Here is a 23,886-nt window from a genome sequence, read left to right on the forward strand (position 1 = left end):
TTGTGTTGTGTGCATGTATAACACATGGGCAACAGCTGCTGCACTGGTGATCCTCTTGAATTTTAAATGGTGAGTGCAGGGGGGTGGGGAAGAGGAGAAGGATATCCTGCCTGCAGTCTCCCCCCCCCCCGGAGCTGCCCTGTTTGACCCCTCCCTAATGTTCCTGGAAGGAGGAGGAAGGGAGAGATGCTGGATGGGAGGGTATTTGGGAAGAGGAAGGCAGAGATGGTGGACCTGGGGGTGGTGAGGATGGAAGGAAGGAGGAGGAGGAAAGGAGAAATGCTGGATGGGAGGGTATTTGGAAAGAAAAAGGGAGAGATGATGGATTTGGGGATAGTGGGAAGGAGGGAAGGAATAGGAAGAAGGGAGAGATGCTGGATGGAAGGGCAGTTGGAAAGAAAAAGGAAGAGATTGTGGATTTGGGGGTAGTGAGAGGGCGGGAAGGAGGAAGAGGGAGAAATGCTGGATGGGAGAGCAGTTAAGAAGAGAAAGGAAAAGATGGTGGATTCAGGGGTGGTGGGGAGGGAGAAAGCGATACTGGATGGATGGGCTTTGGTGGGTGGGAAAATTGGGGAGGGCCCAGGAGGAGAAAAATTTGGGGTCCCCTTCATTAATTTCTGCCCTGGGCCCCAGCAGGTCTAGAACCAGCCCTGCTTAACAATCCTGCTCCCCCTGACCACCCTCCACCTTGGAACAGCTAGTCTCCCCCAGAGAGCTGCTAGTGCTCCTGCTGGTGCCGCTGCCCCCATCCTCCCCCCCGTCCCCGGTGATCTGCTAGTGCCACATGGAACTGTACTAAGAGCTCCGAGAAGATGAGAAAGAAAATCACGACAACAAAGGCGAGATATATGATTTTATTTTTAGTTTAATTTAAATATGTCAATTAGAATTTACATCTGCTATCTCTATACTGCACTCTAACGGGGGTGCTTTAAGCAATTAATCACATTCACATGATTAAAAATTTTAATTGTGATAAATCATGTGATACAAAATGTTAATCAATGTACAGCCCTACTTATATTACTCTGGTAACTAATTCACAGTTTAATTACACAATAAGTGAAGAAATATTTTTTTCTGATTTGATTTACATTTACTGTTTGGTAGCTTCATTGCATGCCCACTAGCCCTTGTATTTCTGGAAAGAGTAAACAAGTGATTCACCTCTCACTCATTCCACTCCACTCAGTATTTTATAGACCTCTATCATATCTCCTCTCAGCCATCTCTTTTTCAAGCTGAAGAGCCCTAGCTTTATTAGCCTTTCCTCATAGGGAAGGCTTCCTAGTGCCTTTATTATTTTTGTCGCTCTTCTCTGTACCTTTTCTAATTCTGCTACATCTTTTTTGAGATGCGGTGACCAAAATTGCTCACAATATTCAAGGCGCAGTCACAACAGGGAGCAATACTAAGGCATTATTATTGTCTCAGTTTTGTTTTTCATTCCTATCTTAATAATTCCTAACATTCTATTTACTTTCTTAGCTGCCACTGCCCACTGAGCAGAGGGTTGGAACGTATCATCGATGATGACACCGAGATCCTTTTCCTGGGCAGTGACACCTAATGGGAAATTTTGCATCATGCAGTTGTACTTTTGGTTTCTATACTCTACTTGCATCACTTTGCACTTGTTCACATTAAATGCCATCTGCCATTTGGGTGCCCAGTCTTCCAGTCTCATAAGCTCCTTTCACCAAACCTTCCTGCTTATATAATTTTTCTTAAGGAAAATGAATGTGGTCATGTAAAGTGAAAGTCCCTCTCACTGCATGAACTTTCCATTAATTAACAACTGCAATAACAATCAACCAAGCTGTATGATTCACATTCCAGCCTGCTGTTACTCATCACATTCAAAGCACTTGTTTTCCCTAAAATTTTAAATGTATGTTTTAATGGTTATAAATATTTATTTTGCTGATGGCTTTAAAATTAAAATTTGTATTGGCTCTTCTCCTTCTAAAAAGTCATCAGCAATGACTTATGACAACTGATTTGGTTTTATATATTTTAAAACTGGTTTTGTAGATTTGATATGTTGTTTTATGAAAATGTTGTTTTGTCAATTACTTTGAGTGTCAACAAATGAAGTAATCTACAGATTTAAAGTAATAAAATGCAGATAGATAATATAAGAAACATGGTGTAATATTAACCTTTTTGGGAAAGGAAGGGGTGAGAGGTTAAGTGTCACATTCCTTATTTAACAACCATTGATCTTAATGTTATCTGCAGGTGGCCCTAAGCCTGAATGACTCCTTACAGTAAATGAATGGTGCTGTGTGCTTTATCTGTGGGGGGAGGGGAAGAGGAGGGGGGTTGAAGATGAAAGGAATTGCATAAGAAAAACCGTTTTTGTTACTTTAATGCAGTTTTAAAATATGTAAAAGCTCCCTTTTTTATATGGCCCTGTGATGGTGGGAATTTGGCTTCTGATGACACTGCATATTATACATAGAGCTCAAGTGAGGTCACTGCAGGGGCTGCATCTAATGACATCAGAAACCAAGTATGCATCATTACATTACTTTTAGGTTTACTTACAACTCCCTTACCATTTTAAAAACCGATTAAATGATTTTTCTTATTTTTTTTAATAAACATTTGATGGTCCTGTTTAAAGACATTTGTTACTTGAATACAGTAATTCTCTAAACTGTCCTTGGGAAATGCCAGCCACCCAGGCATTCAACATATCCACAATAAGTATTCATGAAATAAATGTGCATGGGCTGCCTTTATTACATGCACTTTTATTCCATGCATATTCATTGCAAATATTCTACAAACTTGACTGGTACTTCCCCAGGACAGGTTTGAGAATCACTGGTTCCTCCATCCAAATAGCTGATCAGTAAATCCAGTAAATCCAGCAACTTTTTGCTAGCCTTGAGTTTTGTTTTTATACTCCCCTGGTGCACTGTTAATCCTTCAACAAAGATATCAAAACTACAAATACCATAATGTGCAAGGGATGTAAGTTCAAAAACTAGGACTAACCAACAGTTCTTTAAAAACAGTCTCTGGGTCAGTTTATTAAAGGGTTTTCCCCATTTTGGTCCTGACGGATTCACTAAACTTCTCTCCTTAATAGACACAAAATGGGAGGGAGAAATGTCTTAATTAATATGTCTCTTTTTGTTTATAGACAAAGAAAGTGTGTAATGCTTTTGACTCAATTAAAAGCAGCTCTAAGGAAGGCATTTTGGAACCTAGGTAAATGTTGTAGTGCCATGCTAGAAAAAAAAAATGATGATTTGGGAACATACAGTAGGATTCACTTAATTGAATAAGCTAAGATTTTTGGTAGGAGGAACTATATAGATTGCAAAAGATCTTTATTTATATACTAGTGCTGAAGTGTATTCTCTGTACAATCTAATTATTTTGATTGGGCTATGAATTCATTTTGCAATTTGGAATTCATGTACATTACTGTAGCCTTTTAAAAGGCAGCAATTCATAATTTTAAGTTTAACATGTGCCTTTTGTTTAGGATTGTACCTGTGGCTTTATGCAGGTTGCATTCTTCCTTGCCATTTTTCATTTGATCCCATGCGCTTACTAGATAGGGATCCTCTGTATTTATCCCAGCCTTTTTGACTTCTGTCATTGTTTTTGTCCCAACCATCTCCATCCAGAGGTCATTTCAGGCACCCGCCTCCCTTTTTGCTGAAAAAGAATTTCCTGCTCTTAAGTTTATCTTCTTGCAGTTTCTTTTCATGACCTCCAGTTCTATAGCTTCCCTGTCTTTGAAAAAGATCGATTGCTCGTTAATAACTCTTCAGTTTTATAAATTGAGTCTTAATGATTCCTTTACAGAGCTGCAGATTCATTTTTACAGTGAAGAAACATAATTGGTATGACAATTTGTGGCTAAAAAATAAAAGAAGGAAACAAATATAACAGTAAAAAGAACATTAGGCATAATATGAAAAAAACAAAACCAGGAAAAGGGTAAGAAAAACAATTCCATGATTCCGCCTATGTCTCTTCTTGTTCAGAACAAACAAACAAAAATCATCTCTTTTAAGAAAGATTTTGCCGTTGTTTTTAGGGAGATGGGATATACAAAACCCCCAAATAGTCTAGAAGATATATTCTAAAGCTGGAAGCATTTAGATTTTATTGTATTATAGTTCGTACATATGTACTGTAAGTTTACAATGCGAAGGTGGAGCTTTTGTACGTGTCGTCCTGTGGGAGGAGACTCCAAATTCCGACCTAGGAAGGGAAGGGCGTGGCGCATGGGAGCAGAGCTGGAGCCGTTCCTGTTGGCGGGCAGCGGGACTCCAAATCCCGACGTGCGCAGCGAGGGAGAGAGGCGTGGCGCGAGGAAGCCCTGGATGCGCTGCTGTTGCTGGTGCGGGGCTGGCGGGTGACAGCGCGCGCGCAGCTCCCTGCACTATGGAGCGCTGCGTCCCGTCTCATTGAGCGCAGCCGGGGCCATGGACCCGGGAGCCGGGGGTGGCGGCGGTGGTGATGGCGATGCAGGGGAGTGTCAGGAAGGAGCAGGGCTGAAGCCTCTAAACGGTAGGTGAGAGCACGGAGAAATTCGCCCCTGGAATGAAGGCGACAGGACGGGGTTCCCCCCCCACCCTTCCAACACCCCCCCTTAGCACGGCGCAAGTCCCTGGGGGTGGGGGACGCACACAATTCCTCTTTAATAACAAACAGCTAAGTGTATGGGGCAAAGAGAGTGGGAGCGCAGCGCTTATATTTCAGAAGACATTTGGGACACCTATTATGAGGTGCTTCCCTTCACCCCCCCCCTCTGAATTTTATCATTTACTGGAATGAAATTAAGGTTTTGACACCGTTTTTAGGCGTTGGTAGCGTCTTAGGATAAAAGACGGGAAGGGGGTGGGGGAAGGTAGCTATGCAGGGTCCAAGCAGGATGCAAAATTTGGTCCAGATCGGGGCGTATTAGGCAGCCATCGTTTTCCTCACGAGAGAAATGAAGGATATATGGTCCCTCGCTTCCCATTTAGGAAGCTTTTCTTTTCTTTTTTTTTTTAAATCGCATCCCTAGTTTGCCCAGGTTAATGCATTTTTCTCCCTCTCTATCTAAACGCTACTGCGAATTCCAAGCCTGCGTTACTGGGTGCAGAGGTGAAATCTGCAGCTTAGGGGCAGTTCTGCTGTTCTTCTTGTTTTTATTTGCCTCCTATATGTCCCCCCTTGGCGTTTGGGATGGGAATGTTTTTATTGGTAACGTGTGAGAAGTCTTTTGTGAGGTCGTAAAAGGTGAACTTTTGAACTTGGAAAGAGCCCTGGAGCAATTAGATAAAGCAGTAGCGCCCAGAGCCCTGAATTACAAAGGGGGCTGTTCAGGGGATAAGGAGGCCAGCAAATGCTGGAGTGGCAACAGATCTGTTTGCCAGGGAGGGGTGAAATATGCCAGGTTATAGAGGCTGTTTCAGCACCAGCTAGCCTGGAGTGAAGTATCCAAAAGTCCTTTTTTAATATACTGTAAAAGTTATTTTAGCGGTCGATCTCCAAAAGGTAACTGGTTTATTCAGGTTAATTGAATTTGTTGGGCCATTTACATATAAATTAAGCAGAAAGAAGGACTAAGCAACTATTTTTGTGCCCTAATTTTCATCAGCTAAATTGTGTGCAGTTTATTGATGTAAATATAATTAATATTAGAACTAGGATTTACTAAGCAAGTTGGATTGTGTAAGCTGTTTAATTTAGGAATATAATGTCCCCCCTCCCACTATTAATTATGTAAAAAATGCTATTATTGTCTACCACCTGTACAAGTGGCAACTTGTAGCTTTGGTTTTTGGGGTTTTTTTTCCTTTTGGTTCTTTTATTAAAGCTGAGGTAAAAGTTGCCTTAGTGCACCCTCTTACGTGGGTCTTTCCCATGCACTAAGGCCCCTTTTGCCACGGGTGGAAAATAGCAGATTTTTCCCATTTTCCAAAATAAAGGCCACACACTAATTTTGCCATTAGGTGTGGCCATTTTACAAACTTACCACATAAGCTGCCCCCCCTCCCAATTATTTTCCAGGCTATAAGGGCTCCAGCGCCAATCAATGTGTGGCAGTGACTCACGTGATAAATGATTAGCGCTGTCGCACCCTCTCTTCACGCCCAAGCATGCCACCTTCCCAGAAAATAATATTTTTTAGCATGTAGTGTGCGCACACAAACTGACTTTTACCACAGGGTGACAATGTATGTTCTGCCTTTTTAATGTGTGGTAAGTGCATGCTAGCACTTACTGCAGTTTAATAAAAGAACCCCTTAGTGAATTGCTTGTACTATTAGGAATTCTGATGCCATTTAAATGAATGAAACTTATGCACATCCTGTATTTATGACAATTATTTTATGGCTTACTACTTAGCATATGCAAAGATAAGGCATATTGAAGACAGGCTAGGACTTTGTTCCTCCACCTTCCTCCCACTCCTGGCTCAGAAAGAAATATCATTCACTTGCCATTTACTTTTAATTAAAAATAGAATACTATGTATCGGGCATGTTAAGTTGTGTTTTAAAGATCTATCAACTTGTTTCATGCATTTTTATCTCCTTATTAGAACCTGCATATGGAAAGTTGAATTATTTTCTGTTTTACCAACATTTCTTTTGGTTAATGTTACTCTGTTTTTTCTGTTGAATGCACAAAAACAACACACATACAATGGAAATCTTATATATCTGTTTAAAAAGATAACTCAATTACTGAAACTTGAAAATTATAGTCCAATGAAATTGACTTAAATAGGTAAGTTTTTTTTTTTTTGTTTTTTTTTTGCAAAATGATTTGAAAACAAGTAAATAAGATGGGCCTTAGGTGATCACTTCTTGGAGCTGCTAAAAATATACTTTTTTTTTCCTGCATGAGGGAGATCATTGATCTGCAGAACTGGGTTATATATTTAAAGTTCTACTACTCCCATAAAATTGATTTACTCCGAGCTGCTAAACTGATAGTGATGTCTTGGACTCTAAAGTAAGTGGCTGCAGATGAAGCATTAACATTACAGTTCTATATAGATCTTTAAATTATGAAAATGACTGCAGTCTTGCACATCAACTTTCATAAGTGATATTGCATACAGTATTATGAATGAGATGCAAGGCAAACTCTCTTGCACCATAAGCTGCATATAAGTTGCAACATTTTATCCCTGTTGGGACCTTTCTGTTTTCAGAATTCCTGATTAGTCATGTGGTTGCCAGGTTTGTACATTTAGATATGTAGTAATAAAGGTCAGGAAATAAGTAGCAGCAGCCACCTTTGGTCCAATAAAGACCTATTGTCCAAATGCCCATCTGAGTTTAGCACTACATTTTTTTGGTTAGCGAAGAGGGTTTTTTATTTCAGTTTCTAAAAATATATTTATAACGAAATAGCGATATATTCAGTTTTCAAAAGGATAATTCAAGCCCCCTATGCTTAGGAGAATGGAAGTGGAGAGTGGGGATGCTTTAAAAAAAAAAGTATCTGTCTGTCTATAAGAGGTAATAGAATGGCATAGTAAAGGGGGTGTGGGGAGTGGTTTTCCTAAGGGCACGGCACCCCTCCTCTCTGTCCTCCCCCCCCAACTCCTTGCCACACACACCCCTTGTCTTCCCTGTACCTTTTTTACTTCCCCGGCGTTTAAATTGAGCATCGCTGCCTTTAAGATCCTAAGAAGGAATGGCCCGACTACCTAAAGGAGTTGGCCGTCCTACTTCAGGGTGTCTCCAACAGATATGCCAGATATTATTGTTCGCTAAACATTTTGGCAACTAAGGGCTCCTTTTACGAAGGTGCACTAGCGTTTTTAGTGCGCGCGCTATAGCGTGCGCTAGCTACCGTAGCTACCGTAGGAGGCGGTAGCAGCTAGCACGTGCACTATTCTGCGCGTTAAGGCTCTAACGCACCTTTGTAAAAGGAGCCCTAAGTACTCTAGTCTACTTTTCCTTGTCAAGTTTATGTATTATGCATGACACTATTGTTAACCGAGTCAAGCTCCTTTTGGTTGATGACCTGGTCTATAAAATTAAAGTTTAGTTTAGTTTAGAAATCTTTTCCAATTAAAATTACCAGCATGCAATTGCGACGCGCTTCTGGACTCAGTACCACAGTCATATCGGTACTTGTTTGTCCTGTTCACTGCTGTTAGTCTCAATACCTTATTTACCACGGATCCCTGAGGAAGGTGTGTTGTCCGAAACACGGACCGCATCGAGTCCTCTGGTTGGTAATAAGGTTATATACCATTGATGTTGCAATAAACGGTGTCAGGCCAAAAGCGCGCCGGGACAAAGGCGCGCGCAGACAATTGAGCGCAGCGCGGAGGTGCGCACCGCAGAAAATTACTGTTTTTAGGGCTCCGACGGGGGGGGGCGTGGGAGGAACCCCCTCACTTTACTTAATAGAGATCGCGCCGCATTGGGGGTTTGGGGGGTTGTAACCCCCCACATTTTACTGAAAACTTTACTTTTTCCCTGTTTTTAGGAAAAAAGTTAAGTTTACAGTAAAATGTGGAGGGTTACAACCAGTGTTCCCGCTAAGGTGCGCTGGTGTGCGCTTGCGCACAAAATATTACCTGGCAGCGCACAAGTTTCTCGTCACAGCGCACACATTGTAGAGCACAGTTCTTCAACCGCCGGTCCGCAAACAAAATCTTGCCGGTCCGCGAAGGATTCGGTCCCCGCCGCAACGAAAGGCCGGCGTCAGCTGACTTGCAACTTCCTGTTGCAGTCGCTGTGCCGGGACTCCTGCCTTCGCCGGGACTCCTGCCTTCCACCGCGTTTGCCTCCTGCCTTGTCTCCGCACCTCCAGACCAGCAGCGGCAGCTCTGTATGTTTTTAACTTCGGCACAGAGCTGCCCCTAATCAATAGTTTAGCGCGGTTTCATAAGGCAGCCTCGGGGCCTTTGCTAGGCCGGCCCACATCGCATCATCGAAGCGGGCCGGCTATCAAAGGCCCCGAGGCTGCCTCATGAAACCGCGCTAAACTATTGATTAGGGGCAGCTCTGTGCCGAAGTTAAAAGCATACAGAGCTGCCGCTGCTGGTCTGAACTCTTGGGCCGCTGAAGGAGGGCAAAAAGCAGCTATCCTGGAGGTTTCCCTTCCTCTCGCCTTACAGGTTCCTTTTTTCCACCTTTTTTTTTTTTCCTTCAAACGGCAACGGGCCCCAGCATCGACATCAATCAAGTAAGTTCCACTGTCAATCAAGCGGTTCTGCTCGGCCAAAGCTTCCCCTGTGACATGAGCCACCCTCAGGGGAAAGAAAGTGACCCACAAAGGTGAGGGGAAGGGGGGCAGATGATGGAAGTTGGGGGGGGGGGAGAGAGAGAAGGGGCAGATGATGGAATGGAGGAGATGAGAGAGAGAGAGAAGGGGACAGATGATGGAAGTGAGAAGAAGGGAGAGAGAGCAGAAGGCAGATGGATGTCAGTTGAGAGGGGAGAGCAGATGCTGAATGGAAGTGGGGAAAGAACACATACTGGATGGAAGGAGGAGATAAATAAAGGGGGAAGAAAATAGTAAGATAATGGAGGGGTGAGGGAAAGGGGTGACAAGCTGTGTGTAGACACAGTGAAAAGAGGGAAACGGGACTAAATAGTAAGAAAGAATTTAATTTAGATGGAGGCAGAAAATAGAGAAGGAAGACCAGAGAAGAAAAGGGAAGAGAGCAGAGAATGATCAGATCTGAGTGGAGGAAATGAGAAGAGAGATATGCTAAAAACCACAGGGGGGAGGGAAGGATAGAGATGCCAGACCATGAGGGGAACAGAAGGAAGATGATGGATGCTAGACCAAATTGGAGGGTGGGGGGGGGCAGGAGGAGAGATGGCAGGGAAAGACAGACAGTGAATGGAAGGGGCAGATGCTGGACTGAAGAGACAGAGAAGGTTATCATGCTGCTGTACCGGGCCATGGTACGCCCTCACCTGGAGTACTGCGTCCAGCACTGGTACTTTAAGAAGGACACGGTACTACTCGAAAGGATCCAGAGAAGAGCAACTAAAATGGTTAAGGGGCTGGAGGAGTTGCCGTACAGCGAAAGATTAGAGAAACTGGGCCTCTTCTCCCTTGAGCAGAGGAGATTGAGAGGGGACATGATAGAAACATTCAAGGTACTGAAGGGAATAGACTTAGTAGCTAAGGCAGGGAGAACGAGAGGGCACTCTCTAAAGTTGAAAGGGGATAGATTCCATACAAACGTAAGGAAGTTCTGTGGTAGAAAGCAACATATTTATTTGGCTCATAACTTGCTGGCGCCCGATATTTTTAGCTCACAGTGAAAAAAGTTTGCTCACAACACCCGCCCGCTTAGAGGGAACACTGGTTACAACCCCCCAAACCCCCCACAACGCCGGCGCGATCTCTATTAAGTAAACTGGGGGGGCTCCCCAACAAAACCCCCCGTCGGAGCCCCTAAAAACTGTAATTTTCTTCAGCGCACGCCTCCGTCTTGCGCTCAGTTGTCGGCACGCGCCTTTGTCTTTCGTGGGGTTGTCTATGAACCCAATAAACAGTGCCTGCATCTTGTACATTGCCTGCAGTTTTTGTATTGTTTTTTACAATATAAAGTCTACCAGGCAAATTACCCTCTCCATCCAATATCAATTAGCAAAATGCTGGAACCAACTACCATTTACATTACGATCTTATGACCACTACCTCAGGTTCAGAAAACTTCTAAAAACATTTCTGTATCAAGACAAGGAGCCAACCCTGAAGTAACTGAAACAGTAACTGTAAAAGCACATTCCTAAACGGTTTAATGGAACTCCTGGAACAAAACAAAGAACCAACAATGACCTATTTGTAACAATATAATTGTAACTAAACAATTGACCCGATCTTCCCCTCCATAATCCACCTAAATTTACTGCACTGTTATAAATATAATATGTTATCTTCATCATGTCGTAATTTTGCCATTTATTCCAAACAGGTCCTGTCGGAAATTACCTACCAAAATGTATATCTTATATTTTGCTCAGCAAATTGCATTTCTGTACTATTGCCTCTTAAGGTCTTTGCTCTCTGTATTTCCTCTGTATATCTGCATATTGTATTTCGCTGTGTATCCAGCTCTGCTTACTGTAAACCGCCTAGAAGTCGCAAGATTGTGGCGGTATAGAAGAATAAAGTTATTATTATTATTAATAAAGTTATTATTATATAATTGAAAACTATGACCTAACTATTAATAATAGTTACACTGATCTACCCTTACTAGCAACCCTATTGAATGTCTGTGTCAATTTGTCCATTGTAATTTCTTGGGTAACTGACCCAACCTCTTGTAATATAATCCGACCTTGAACTGTAAAGGCAGAATAAATAAACCTGATTAACTTAACATAACAAAATATGCACAATTTTTGTAGATATCCTGAAAACCTATCTGGCTAGGTATGTCTCTCGGACTGGTTTGAAAACTCCTGGCAACCTGTTCTAACTCTGGCTGCAAATTATTTTATAGAATTCAAGTACTATGTCAAGATTTTGTAAAATGTAACTTTTTACTGAATAGCTTTAAAATGAAATATTTTCTAATAATGGAAAAAAGTGCCATTCCTCTGTTATTAATTTCATTCTGGAAATTAAAAAAAAAATAATGATTCAAGTTTTTCTGAATCAGTTTTTCTGAATCAAGTTTTTCTGAATCAGACAAGACAAACTGGAAACAAAAAATGAAAATATACAAAAATCTGATCAAAGAAAAACGCACTAAGCATTATGCGAAAAAAATTGGTACCTCAAAAATAAACAGCAAAAAATTGTTCAAACTAGTAAAAACAATAACCGATACAACACAAATACTGAAAAAGGACAATGAGCCCACTCCATCGGCACAAACCCTAGCCAACTACTTTCAAAATAAAATCGCGGAGTTAAGAGCAACTCTACCCACAACCACAACAAATGCTCTTCAATACCTCGAACCCCATGACCAAGACACCAGAGTAGACATGATATGGGACCACCTCGATTACCCTGACTGGCATCAGTTCCTAAACTTAATCAACAAGTACACCAAATCTAACTGCCTACTTGACGCATGTCCCCCAAAAATCATGACAGTTGCCCCTCCAGAATTTAAAAAGGAACTATTCGCATGGCTAACATCTGCCCTTACAAGCGGAACATTAAACAAAAAAATGGGTCACATACTAATCACTCCAATCCCCAAAGATCGGAAAACCTCTTCAGCTCTGACATCCAATTTCAGACCTATAGCAAGCATTCCCCTCTTCACAAAGATACAGGAAGGATTGGTGAAACCTTCAACTAGTATACTACCTGGACAAATTTAACATCCTTAGTGAACACCAATCAGGATTCAGGAAAGGATACAACAGAGAAACTGTCTTAGCCTCCTTACTGAATCACCTTTATGATCTCTTTAGCAAGGGCACTGATCCTACAATTAGACCTCAGCAGCGCGTTCGACTTGGTAGACCATGAAATCATGCTGCTGTGCCTTGAAGTAATGGGAATCTCTGGAAAGGCAAAGAAATGGTTCCAAGAATTCCTAATAAACAGATCCTACCAAGTAATCAGCAACGAAAACTACTCCAAACCATAGAAAAACCCTTCAGGCGTACCTCAAAGTTCCCCCCTATCGCCCACCCTTTTCAATATCTACATTGCCTCCTTAGGTCTCCTCCTACAAAAACTCAACTTAATACACTACATTTACGCAGACGACATATCCATTCTAATCCCCATAAATGACATCACAAAAGAAATTGTAGACAACCTCTCAAACATAATGACCGAAATTGACAAATGGACCACTAATTTCAAACTAAAACTAAACGCAGAGAAAACAAAAGTCTTTCTGGCTAGTCCTAATGACAAAATCACGAGAACATCGATAAAAATAAACAATCACGAATACCCAATTTCCAAAAACATAAAAATACTCGGTATCACCCTAGACACTCATCTAACTATGACTGACCACACAAACTCACTAGTGAAAAAATGTTTTTACACGCTATGGAAACTAAGGACCATAAAAAAATACTTTGACCCAACGTCATTCAGGTTGCTGGTACAGGCACTGATCCTATCCATTCTTGACTACTGCAACATCATCTACCTGGGCATCCCACAAAAAACAATAAAAAAACTGAGATTAATACAAAACACCGCCGTTCGCCTAATTTTCGGACTAAGAAAAAACGATCACATCAGCCCCTACTATAAAAAACTGCATTGGCTTCCAATAGAAGCGCGAATACTATTCAAATTTGCTTGCACCTGTTTCAGGCAAGCCTGGGGACTAGCACCTTCATACCTGCAAACTCACTTCATCCTGCACAACCCCACACGAGCAACCAGAAACAAAAACTTCTTTGCATACCCAAAGATTACAGGCTGCAGATACAAATCATTCCTGGACAGAACCTTTAAGTTCCAAGCAAGCAGACAGCAAGTTTGGCTGAAAAACTACATAAACGAACCCAATCTGTCTTACAGTGCCTTCCGTAAATCGATCAAAACCGCCCTATTCGCTAAATTTGTTGACTAAACTTCCTCAACTGTCCCCTTCCTCACTAGGACCCTCCCTCACTAGGACTCCCCTCCCCGTAAACGCCTTTTTCTTCCTCTCAAGAAGCTCCTCATCTATTCAGATATCCTCTACTCATAGAACTCCTACTCATATGTAAGCTCTAAAGTATTCAGGTATTCATTACCCATAGAACTCCAATTAGCACGTTAGTTTCCCATTAGACTATTATATTGTATTAGACACATTGCATGGTATTGTATCTAGTCTTATTGTATTGTATTGTATTTAGACTCACTGTATTGTACTGTACTGTATTGTATTGTATTGTATGTAAACTTATTGTTTTGTATTAAGACCTTTTGTTATTCGCTGAATGTCCAGCCCTCTTACAATGTAAACCGCCTAGAAGTCGCCTGACTATGGCGGTATAGAAAAATAAAGTTATTATTATTATTATGAATAGATTGATTTTTTTTTTTTAACCCAGGCTCTCTTGTGTCTCTGCACAATGCTATGTGCATCATTCTGGAAATTAAAAAAAAAAAAAATAATTAAAGTTTTTCTGCATAGATTGAATTTTTTTTTTCTTCCCCAGGCTCTCTTGTGTCTGCACAATGCTATGAGCATCTTCTAAAATGCATTAGAGATGCTGTCATTTTTTTTATACACTTAAGAAGCTGCTGTTCTCATATATTTCAGGTAACATCCTGTTCTTGTTTAAGGACATGAACTGGTTTGGAAACTTAGGAGCCCTTTAGCTAAAACTTAGGGCTGCTTGTACTAAGGTGTGCTAGCGTTTTTAGCGCGCGCTAAACATTAGCGCACGCTAACCACGCGCTAAATGAAAAATACTAACGCAAGCTCTATGGAGGCGTTAGCGTTTAGTGTGTGCGGTATTGTAGCACGTGCTAAAACCGTTAGCGCACCTTAGTAAAGGGAGCCCTTAATGCACACTAAAGGCTAAAAAGCCCATTTTTATCTATGGTCTTCTTAACTTTTAGTGCATGCTAAACTTTACTAAAAAGACCCCTTAATTTTTACATGGAACAATAAAATATGTATTATATTGAGTCAGTCCAGAGGAAGGCTACTAAAATGGTTAGTGGTCTATGTCATAAGGTATATGGAGGGGGACAGATGTAAAGATCTCAAAATGTATACTTTGGAGGAAAGGCAGCAGAGAGGAGATATGATAGAGATATTTAAATGCATTAATGGCATAAATTCACATGAGGTGAGTCTCTTTCATTTGAGAGGAAGCTCCGGAATGAGAGAGCATAAGATGAAGTTAAGAGGAGAAAGGCTCAGGAGTAATCTAAGGAGATACTTTTTTGCAGAAAAGGTGGGAGATGCATGGAATAGTCTCCCGTTAGAGATGGTGGAGACAAAGCTTGAGTCTAAATTCAAGAAAGCATGGAACAGACGTGGGATCTTAAGGGGAGAGGAGGAGATGGTGGTTGCTGCGGATGGGCAGACTGGATGGGCCTTTAACTTCCGTCATAGTTTTATGCTTCTTTGAGAAGATTGTGTAGAATCAGTCGTTATGTAAGTACATTCACTCTGATAGAATTATTGGTGTAAATACGTTGTGCAGAAAAGCCCTTAAGTTCCCATAGAAAAACTTTGTGAACAATCCAAAAGTGTTGTCCATGCTTTAACATCTGGAACTGAAAGGTCCCAATCGCCCGTCCCCCTCCCCCACCCCACCCCACTCACAAGTCCCCCTATACCTCCCCATCACCACTTATAATAACTATCAGACACCAATTTCTGGAAGATATAGGCTGCAGCCCTGTTTATTGTAATAAACAACAAATAACAATTCACAAATTATTATAACATCCGAGCTACCATGTAAAGAATCTTTATACACTAAATCCCCAATTCCCCGCCATCCTCAGCCAGGGCCTGGGGGTGGCATGACCATGATGCCCCTTAGAATAGCATTCTCTAACGCTCGCTCCCCCCGAACTCGTGTCCTCTTACGGCTCATCGCCGGATGAGCCCAACCCCCAAAACGCTTGATAGCTCGGGACACCGCCACTGCGACATCCCTACACCCCAGCGCCAAACGAACCACCCACGGAAGGGAAGGAGGGAAAGCCGCCCTCAGGAACCTCTGACCCCGGAAGGTCTCAGCTTTTATACTCCCCTCTCTCAAACCTTCCATGCCCCGACCTATCAGAAGCTCCGACAGGTCGGGGCAGGAACTTACGCCTCCTTTTCCCTAGCTAAAAGCTGTTTTCCCGACGGGCGAAACTTGGCCCTCCAGCCCAGTATTAAATTTCGCCCGTCGAGACTAGCTCTCGGGCTTACACTTCTTTCAATAAATTGCCCAATAAGAACAAGATCAAACCACTTAAAAACTTTCCGAATTTGATATCCTGTTCTTGTTTAAAGTTTGAAAACTTAAGAGCCCTTTTATTAAATTTGGCACATACTAAAAGCTAAGAAGCCCATTTTAAATGCACTAAACTTTAATAAAAGGGCCCCTTAATGAAATAATAAAACATGTTTTATATTGAAAAGATTGTGTAGAAGTAGTTATTATTAAACCAATTCAAATAATATAGAACTATTGGTATAAATATGCTGTTCAAAAACATCCTTAATTGTTTGTGAAAAGCTTAGGGCTCCTTTTACTAGGCCGCGTTAGCGTTTTTAGCGCACGCAGCATTTTAGCGCGCGCTAAACCCGCACCACGTGGCTAGAACTAACGCCAGCTCAATGCTGGCGTCAAGGTCTAGCACGCGCGGCAATTTAGCACGCGCTATTACACGTGTTAAAGCCCTAACGGGGCTTAGTAAAAGGATCCCTTAGTTTCCCGAATAAAAAAATCCCCCCCCCCTTTTACTAATCTGCGATAGTGGTTATTAGTGCAGGGAGCTGCGCTGAATGCTCTGTGCTGCTCCCGATGCTCATAGGAACTCTATGAGCATCGGGAGCAGCGCGGAAGCATTCAGCGTGGCTCCCTGCGCTAATAACCGCTGTCGCGGTTTAGTAAAATGGAGGGGGGGCCACAAGCCATGGTAGTGATTCTGTATGGCAAATGCAACAAAGCCCATTCAATTTCTATGGGTTTTGTTGCATTTCCTGCACTGGGAATTGTTACTGCGACTTTGTAAAATCGGCTCTTAGAGTGGGGGAGTGGCTTGGGAAATGTGTTTAATTCTTGCGTCGGCTCCTTGTGACTCTGGGTAAATGTAATGTAATGTAATTTATTTCTTATATACCGCTACATCCGTTAGGTTCTAAGCGGTTTACAGAAAATATACATTAAGATTAGAAATAAGAAAGGTACAGTGGTGCCTCACACAACGAACTTAATCCGTTCCAGGAGCAAGTTTGTTATGTGAAACGTTCGTTGTGTGAAACGCGTTTTCCCATAACAATACATGTTAAAAAAAAATAATTCGTTCTGTAGCATAAAATATGCTAAGATGACATAAAAAAAGATAAATTTTTGGTTATTATTTTTATTTAGATACATCTAAAAACATAATTGTTTTTTAAAACAACACACATTTTTTAAATTTAAAGACAGACTAAGTAGAGTCTAATTTTACAGTGAGAGGGCAGAGTCTCAGCGGCAAAAACTGGGACTTAACTGTTCATTTTTTTTTTTTTTTCTACCGTGTTTCCCCGATGATAAGGCAGGGCCATCAAATAAGACAGCCCCCCCTTTTTAGAAAAAAATGTAAAATAAGGCACCCCCCCGCAAATAAGCCACCCACCGATACCTGCGCTTACCCGAATCGGGTGGTACGGTGGGTGACTCCGTGTGGTCCCTGGCACCCCCGACACGATCGGGGCAAGAGGGAGCTCAAGCCCTCTTGCCCCCCCGACTCCCCGACACGATCGGGGCAAGAGGGAGCTCAAGCCCTCTTGCCCCCCCCGACTCCCCGACACGATCGGGGCAAAAGGGAGCTCAAGCCCTCTTGCCCCCCCGACTCCCCGACACGATCGGGGCAAAAGGGAGCCCAAGCCCTCTTGCCCCGCCGATTCCCCAACTCCCCGACAATATCGGGCCAGGAGGGAGCCCAAGTCCTCCTGGCCACGGCGACCCCCTAACCCCACCCTGCACTACATTACGGGCAGGAGGGATCCCAGGCCCTCCTGCCCTCGACGCAAACCCCCCCTCCCCCCAACGACCGCCCCCCCCCAAGAACCTCCGACCGCCCCCTCAGCCGACCCGCGACCCCCCTGGCCGACCCCCACGACACCCCCAACCCCCTTCCCCGTACCTTTCTGTAGTTGGCCGGACAGACGGGAGCCAAACCCGCCTGTCCGGCAGGCAGCCATCGACGGAATGAGGCCGGATTGGCCCATCCGTCCCAAAGCTCCGCCTACTGGTGGGGCCTAAGGCGCCTGGGCCAATCAGAATAGGCCCGGGAGCCTTAGGTCCCTCCTGGGGGCAGGGCCTGAGGCACATGGTCGGGTTGGGCCCATGTGCCTCAGGCCCCGCCCCCAGGAGGGACCTAAGGCTCCCGGGCCTATTCTGATAGGCCCGGGAGCCTTAGGCCCCACCAGTAGGCGGAGCTTTGGGACGGATGGGCCAATCCGGCCTCATTCCGTCGTTGGCTGCCTGCCGGACAGGCGGGTTTGGCTCCCGTCTGTCCGGCCAACTACAGAAAGGTACGGGGAAGGGGGTTGGGGGTGTCGTGGGGGTCGGCCAGGGGGGTCGCGGGTCGGTTGGGGGGGCGGTCGGAGGTTCTTGGGGGGGGCGGTCGTTGGGGGGAGGGGGGGTTTGCGTCGAGGGCAGGAGGGCCTGGGATCCCTCCTGCCCGTAATGTAGTGCAGGGTGGGGTTAGGGGGTCGCCGTGGCCAGGAGGACTTGGGCTCCCTCCTGGCCCGATATTGTGTGGGGAGTTGGGGAATCGGCGGGGCAAGAGGGCTTGGGCTCCTTTTTGCCCCGATCGTGTCGGGGAGTCGGGGGGGGCAAGAGGGAACCAGGCGGAGAGAGGGCAGTTAAGCGCAGTGCCTGCGCGGAAGGATGCAGCTCGGGCGACTTCGTTGTGTGAAACGAAGTTCGTTGTACGGATCAAGACATAAAGTTCGTTGTGCGCAGTGTTCGCTGTGCGAGGCGTCCGTTATGCGAGGCACCACTGTACTTGAAAAATTCCCTTACTGTCCCGAAGGCTCACAATCTAACTAAAGTACCTGGAGGGTAATAGAGAAGTGAAAAGTAGAGTTAGAGGAAAAATAAAAATAAAATAAACATTTTAACAAGACAGCATTGATCTAAATACTTTGGAAGGTAGAAGAGAGGAGAGAAAGGAATAGAAGCAGAAGGGGGAGCCGTTGAACAGTAGAATTCTGGAGAAATTTAAATGATAGAAATAGAACAAAACAAAGACAAAAGGCAAAACAATAGATAAGATTAAAGATAAATCATAAGCTGGAAAGAAAAATAAAATAAAACTTTGTCTTCAATCCACGGTTTCAGCGTCAGTGATGAAGTGGAGCAAGTAAGTTTAGGAGGAGCGATTGACGTTTCCAGAAAGGGCTTCTTCAGGGAAGAGACTTGGCAGACAGTCATTTAATACTGTGTTCCCCCAAGGTACAAAATGCTGACTAGTACTACACTTAGAACAATAAGTTAGGCACACTGCATAGAATCATGTTTAGCGCAGCTGAAGTGCGCTTAGGTGTCGCTTGGGCTCTAACTTTATGCCAGGGTTTTATTTGCCCAAATACCTGCACCTAAGTTACATTACATTACATTAGTGATTTTTATTCCGCCATTACCCTGCGGTTCAAGGCGGATTACAGAAGAGGATTTCTGGACATGTCCAGAGGTGTTACAGAGTAGAGCGGGTTGCTTCAGACGCAGGGGGTCTCAAAGTCCCTCCTCGAGGGCCGCAATCCAGTCGGGTTTTCAGGATTTCCCCAATGAATATGCATGAGATCTTTGGGCATGCACTGCTTTCGATGCCTATTCATTGGGGAAATCCTGAAAACCCGACTGGATTATGGCCCTCGAGGAGGGACTTTGAGATCCCTGCCCAGAGGATTGAAACGTTTCATGTGGTGTTAGTTAGTCTTCATGGATTTCTTGCATAGCAGGGTTTTTATTTCTTTTCTGAAAGTTTTGTAGTTAGGCACGCAACAGTGCCCCATTCACGAAGAGGGCTCCCTTAACTAGAAAACACCCACTTTTATGTAGGCACTTTGGACTAGGCGCCTACTTTTTATAGAATTTTGTGTTTTTCAAATTAGGCACCTAACTTTCAATTAAGTGCAATTGACAGCTATTATGAGGTGTTAGGTGCCAATTATCGGTGGCGATATAAGCCACGATAGAGATTTCTACCACAGCCTGGAGTGCTAAATCTGCTTCAATGCGCCTAGAATTCCTATCAGTCTCTGCGCATTCAGTACCTCGGGCCGCGGTAGAAACCTCTATTGCGGCTTAGTAAAAGAGGGCCTTAACTAAGGGCTCCTTTTACAAAGGTGCGCTAGCGGTTTTAGCGCACGTGTACCATGCGCCAAAATGCTGCACGCGCTAGCTGCTACTGCCTCCTTTTAAACAGGCGGTAGTTTTTCAGCTAGCGTGCGCAATAGCGTGGCTAATCCGATGCGTGCGCTAAAAACAATAGCGCACCTTTGTAAAAGGAGCCCTAAGTTAGGTGCCTCTATCAGCTAGGCATGCCGATGTAGACGCCTACCTAAAGGTAGAAAAGATTTACCCTAAACATAAGATATTTTAAAAATGTATTTTTAAAATGCAATCTTAAAAGTAAGCCACACTATCCAGAAAATCGCCATCTGTTTAAGATTATTTTGCATTTAAAAGGCATGGGCAAACATTTTAACCATAAATTTAACAAATTGAAAGAAGCTGACTGTACTAAAATCAGCTTTACTGGGTGTCATTACCATGGGTCCTGTTTTATTGCAGGCTATTTAAGAAGACCGCAAGTTGGGATAGTGGAAATAACTTTCTTTGGCTGTCCCTGAATAAGTAACTGCAAGAGATTGCTGTGTTACCTTTGACACATTTGGTATTGGTTGCTGTGTCCTGACGGTCTTTATATTGTGAACCAAGAGGCACCAGTATCCAGTGTAAATGCAATTGGATGGGGGGATGTGGGGGGAAGAAGAGTTTTAATTCATAGGTTTTGATACAACTGTATTATTGAATTCTATTAAGGAATGAGGTGGGGGTGATAACTGCAATCTGAAGTTTACACTGAGTTGTCTTATAAAGGCAGATCCTTTTGTGTAAATCTTTACTGTAAGATTCCCATGGTTCAGTCTATTGGATGCTTGCAGATACTTCTGTTTTGGCTTAGTGAAAATACACTTCCCCCTCCCCATTCGCGGTTTCGGTAATCGCGGTTTCACATATTCGAAATTTTTTGGGGAGGGGGAAAAAAGAAAAAAAAAACATCGTTAAGTCTTCCCCCCAGCATCCCGGCCTTACCTGATGGTCTTGCGGGCTTTCGGGGCAAGAGCGATCTTCCTACGCTCCCGCCCCATGCAGGTCGCCAATAGGAAATAGCTGTAGGGAGTTCCCGTCGTAGTCTCGAGAGACTACGGGAACTCACAGCAGCCATTTACTAATGGCGATCTGCATGGGGCGGGAGCGTAGGAAGATCGCTCCTGCCCCGAAAGCCCGCTAGACCACCAGGTAAGGCCGGGAAGGCGGGGGTGGGTCAGAGCCAGATATTTGCGGTTTTTCGCCATTCGCGGTCCGGCTCTGCCCCTATCCCCCGCGAATCCGGAGGAAGAAGTGTATAGGTGTACCATGCTTTTCTTAGTGAATGATTGTTATATTTTCAAGTCCACTACAGCTGGTTACTATTACTGGTAATTTAGACATGTGCACGGATCCATCAAGATATAGGAAACATCCTCCTTAGTTTAAATTGTAGATTGACACACTTGTATTCCTAACAATTTAGGGCTCCTTTTACAAAGGCGCGCTAGCGGGCTTAACGCGCGTGACTTTTCAGCACGTGCTAACCCCCCGTGCTGGCCCAAAACTACCACCTGCTCAAGAGGAGGCGGTAGCTGCTAGCGCGTCCGGCGGTTTAGCGCATGCTATTACGCGCGTTAAGCCACTGGCACGCCTTTGTAAAAGGAGCCCTTAATTATGAAATATATAACCAGAGTTCGCACAGTGGAGAAGCTTGTTTTAACTTTTATAGTGTTGTAGTTCTAGGCTCGGTGAAGGTGTTGGTCTTGTGACACTGTTAAAAGGTTCATATCTACCTTACTCTAGAATCGGGTTAGGCCAGAGGCTCCCAAACTTTTTCTGTTCACGGGTAACTGTTTCAAAAGTTTTCCATGGCTCCCCAGGTCAAACAAAAATTCTGTAATCTAATACAAACCTAATAGTTGTTAGCTTGAGACGATTATTAATTTAAAAAAATTTAAAACAATTTATCATAAAGGTTATTACAATAATCATGAATTATTGAAAAAAAATTAAAGAATGAATATAAAAAAAAAATCATAAAAAATATTGATAGAACTAGTGAGATGGATGGGCTTGCTGTTCATTACAAATCTTCTCAAATCTTGGAACCATATTTGATATGGTCAGTCTCATTTCTTGTTCCACATTGATTTTCGTTCAGTATTTTCTTTTTATAACATCGAGCGCCAAAAACCCAACCTCGCATAAACAGCTGAGTTTGCTCCAACAAGCCACTGATTACTTACATTCAAATAGAGGTCACTAGCCATGTGCAAAGCCACTAGGCATGCTCACTAGTCATATGCATAGTGTCTTCCCCCCCGGTGATTACATTCACACGATAACAGAAAACAAAACTGTTTTACCGGCCATAAACATAAAAACAGTAACTAACGAATAACCTGAAGATTCAGTTTTAGTATTATTATTTCTATATTCAGTACTCCCCCGATATTTGCGGGGGTTCCGTTCCAGGAACCCCCGCAAATGTTGAAAAACAGTGAATATGGTTTTTAGCAGCGGAGACAGGAGAGGGCAGCCAGAGAGGCAGGAGAGGGTAGCCAGAGCACCGGCGAGTGAAGGAAATCACTTGCGGTATGTTCCGACCGCCTCTTCCTGTACTAAAGTCGGGTCTCACCAATCAGGAGCTGCATGTCAAAACAGCTCCTGATTGGTGAGGCCCGACTTCAGTACAGGAGGAGGCGGTCGGAGCATACCGCGAGTGATTTTCTTCACTCGCCGGCGCTCTGGCTGCCCTCTCCTGCCTCTCTGGCTGCCCTCTCCTGCCCAGTCATTCGCGGTCGGAAAATACCGCCAAACCTCTTCCCTATGACTATATTTGTTCCAGTGGGATACTATAGGGGCTTGTAAATGTTCTGTGTGAATATTGCACAGGTGTTCAGCAGTCCTAACTTTGATCATCCGCTTCATATGGACGATATAATATTTAAAATAGGGACAGAAGATGCAGTAAATTACTGCTTTTGAAGTGCAATCGGTGTTAGTAGTAAGATGAAACTTACGCCCCTTCCGATTAAAAACTTCAATATTATCAGCCAAAATCACATTCCTACAGTATACACACTGTCCCATTTTAATTTTAGTCCCAACATATTTCAACTTTACCCCTAGATTTTGAGATAATTTGAAGGCAAATTTAGGCACCTCCCTCATACTGGCCTAAAATAGGCCAATGTTTTCTTATAATGCCACACATTATAATTCCTTGGGTTGAATATGGGAGAACACATGCCAATGCTTTTTCTTTTTCTTTGCTCTGGGGAGCCTGGGCCAGCAGCCTGTCTCGTTGACAATATTTGGCTCTCTTCCAGGCTTTTTTTAATGACTCCGACTGGATAACCCTGATCTAATCTAATCTAATCTAAACCTTAGGTTTGTATATCGCATCATCTCTACATTCGTAAAGCTCTACACGGTTAACAAGAGTTAGGGTAGAAAGGAACTGCAGTGGAGGGAAGAGGCAAAATCTGGAGAAAAATTTAGAGGACTAGAATGACCAGAGAGGGAGGAGGAGTTACATTTTTGAGAATAACCAGGTTTTCAGATGTTTGCGGAAGAGTTGGAGGGAGCTCAGATTCCTAAGAGGGGAGGTAAGGTTGTTCCAGAGCTCAGTGATTCTGAAAGGGAGGGAAGAGCCTAGTTTTCCTACAAGGGAAATGCCTTTTAGAGAGAGAAAGGAAAGTTTCAGTTTTTGGATGGATCTGGTGGAATTGGGGTTAGAGGAGTTCCAAGCGAGAGGAATGAAGGGAGGGAGGATGCCGTGTAGGATCTTGAAAGTGAGGCAGGCACATTTGAAGTGGACTCTGGAGATTATCGGAAGCCAGTGGAGCTTGGACAAAAGCGGTGAGACGTTGATCCACAAATCTTACAGATAAAAGTCTACCTGGCGATGAAACTTGTGATCACTCAAGCATAACCGGCGGAGTCTCAAAAACTGCCCAAT

The 23,886-nt window shown here is 43.5% G+C and overlaps 1 protein-coding gene across 2 annotated transcripts in view; it reads left to right on the forward strand.

Annotated features, from left to right (window-relative positions):
• The first annotated feature begins 4,263 nt into the window (after nt 1-4,263).
• NR6A1 (nuclear receptor subfamily 6 group A member 1) overlaps nt 4,264-23,886 on the forward strand; it is a 553,746-nt gene continuing 534,123 nt past the window's right edge. For both annotated transcript variants that reach the window (XM_033959828.1, XM_033959829.1), the window contains exon 1: nt 4,264-4,539. In XM_033959828.1, the coding sequence (XP_033815719.1) occupies nt 4,455-4,539 (85 nt within the window). In that variant the 5' untranslated portion in view covers nt 4,264-4,454. The remainder of the gene's footprint in view (nt 4,540-23,886) is intronic.

Source organism: Geotrypetes seraphini, chromosome 10 (genome assembly GCF_902459505.1).
Source record: "Geotrypetes seraphini chromosome 10, aGeoSer1.1, whole genome shotgun sequence".
NCBI classification, from domain to species: domain Eukaryota; kingdom Metazoa; phylum Chordata; class Amphibia; order Gymnophiona; family Dermophiidae; genus Geotrypetes; species Geotrypetes seraphini.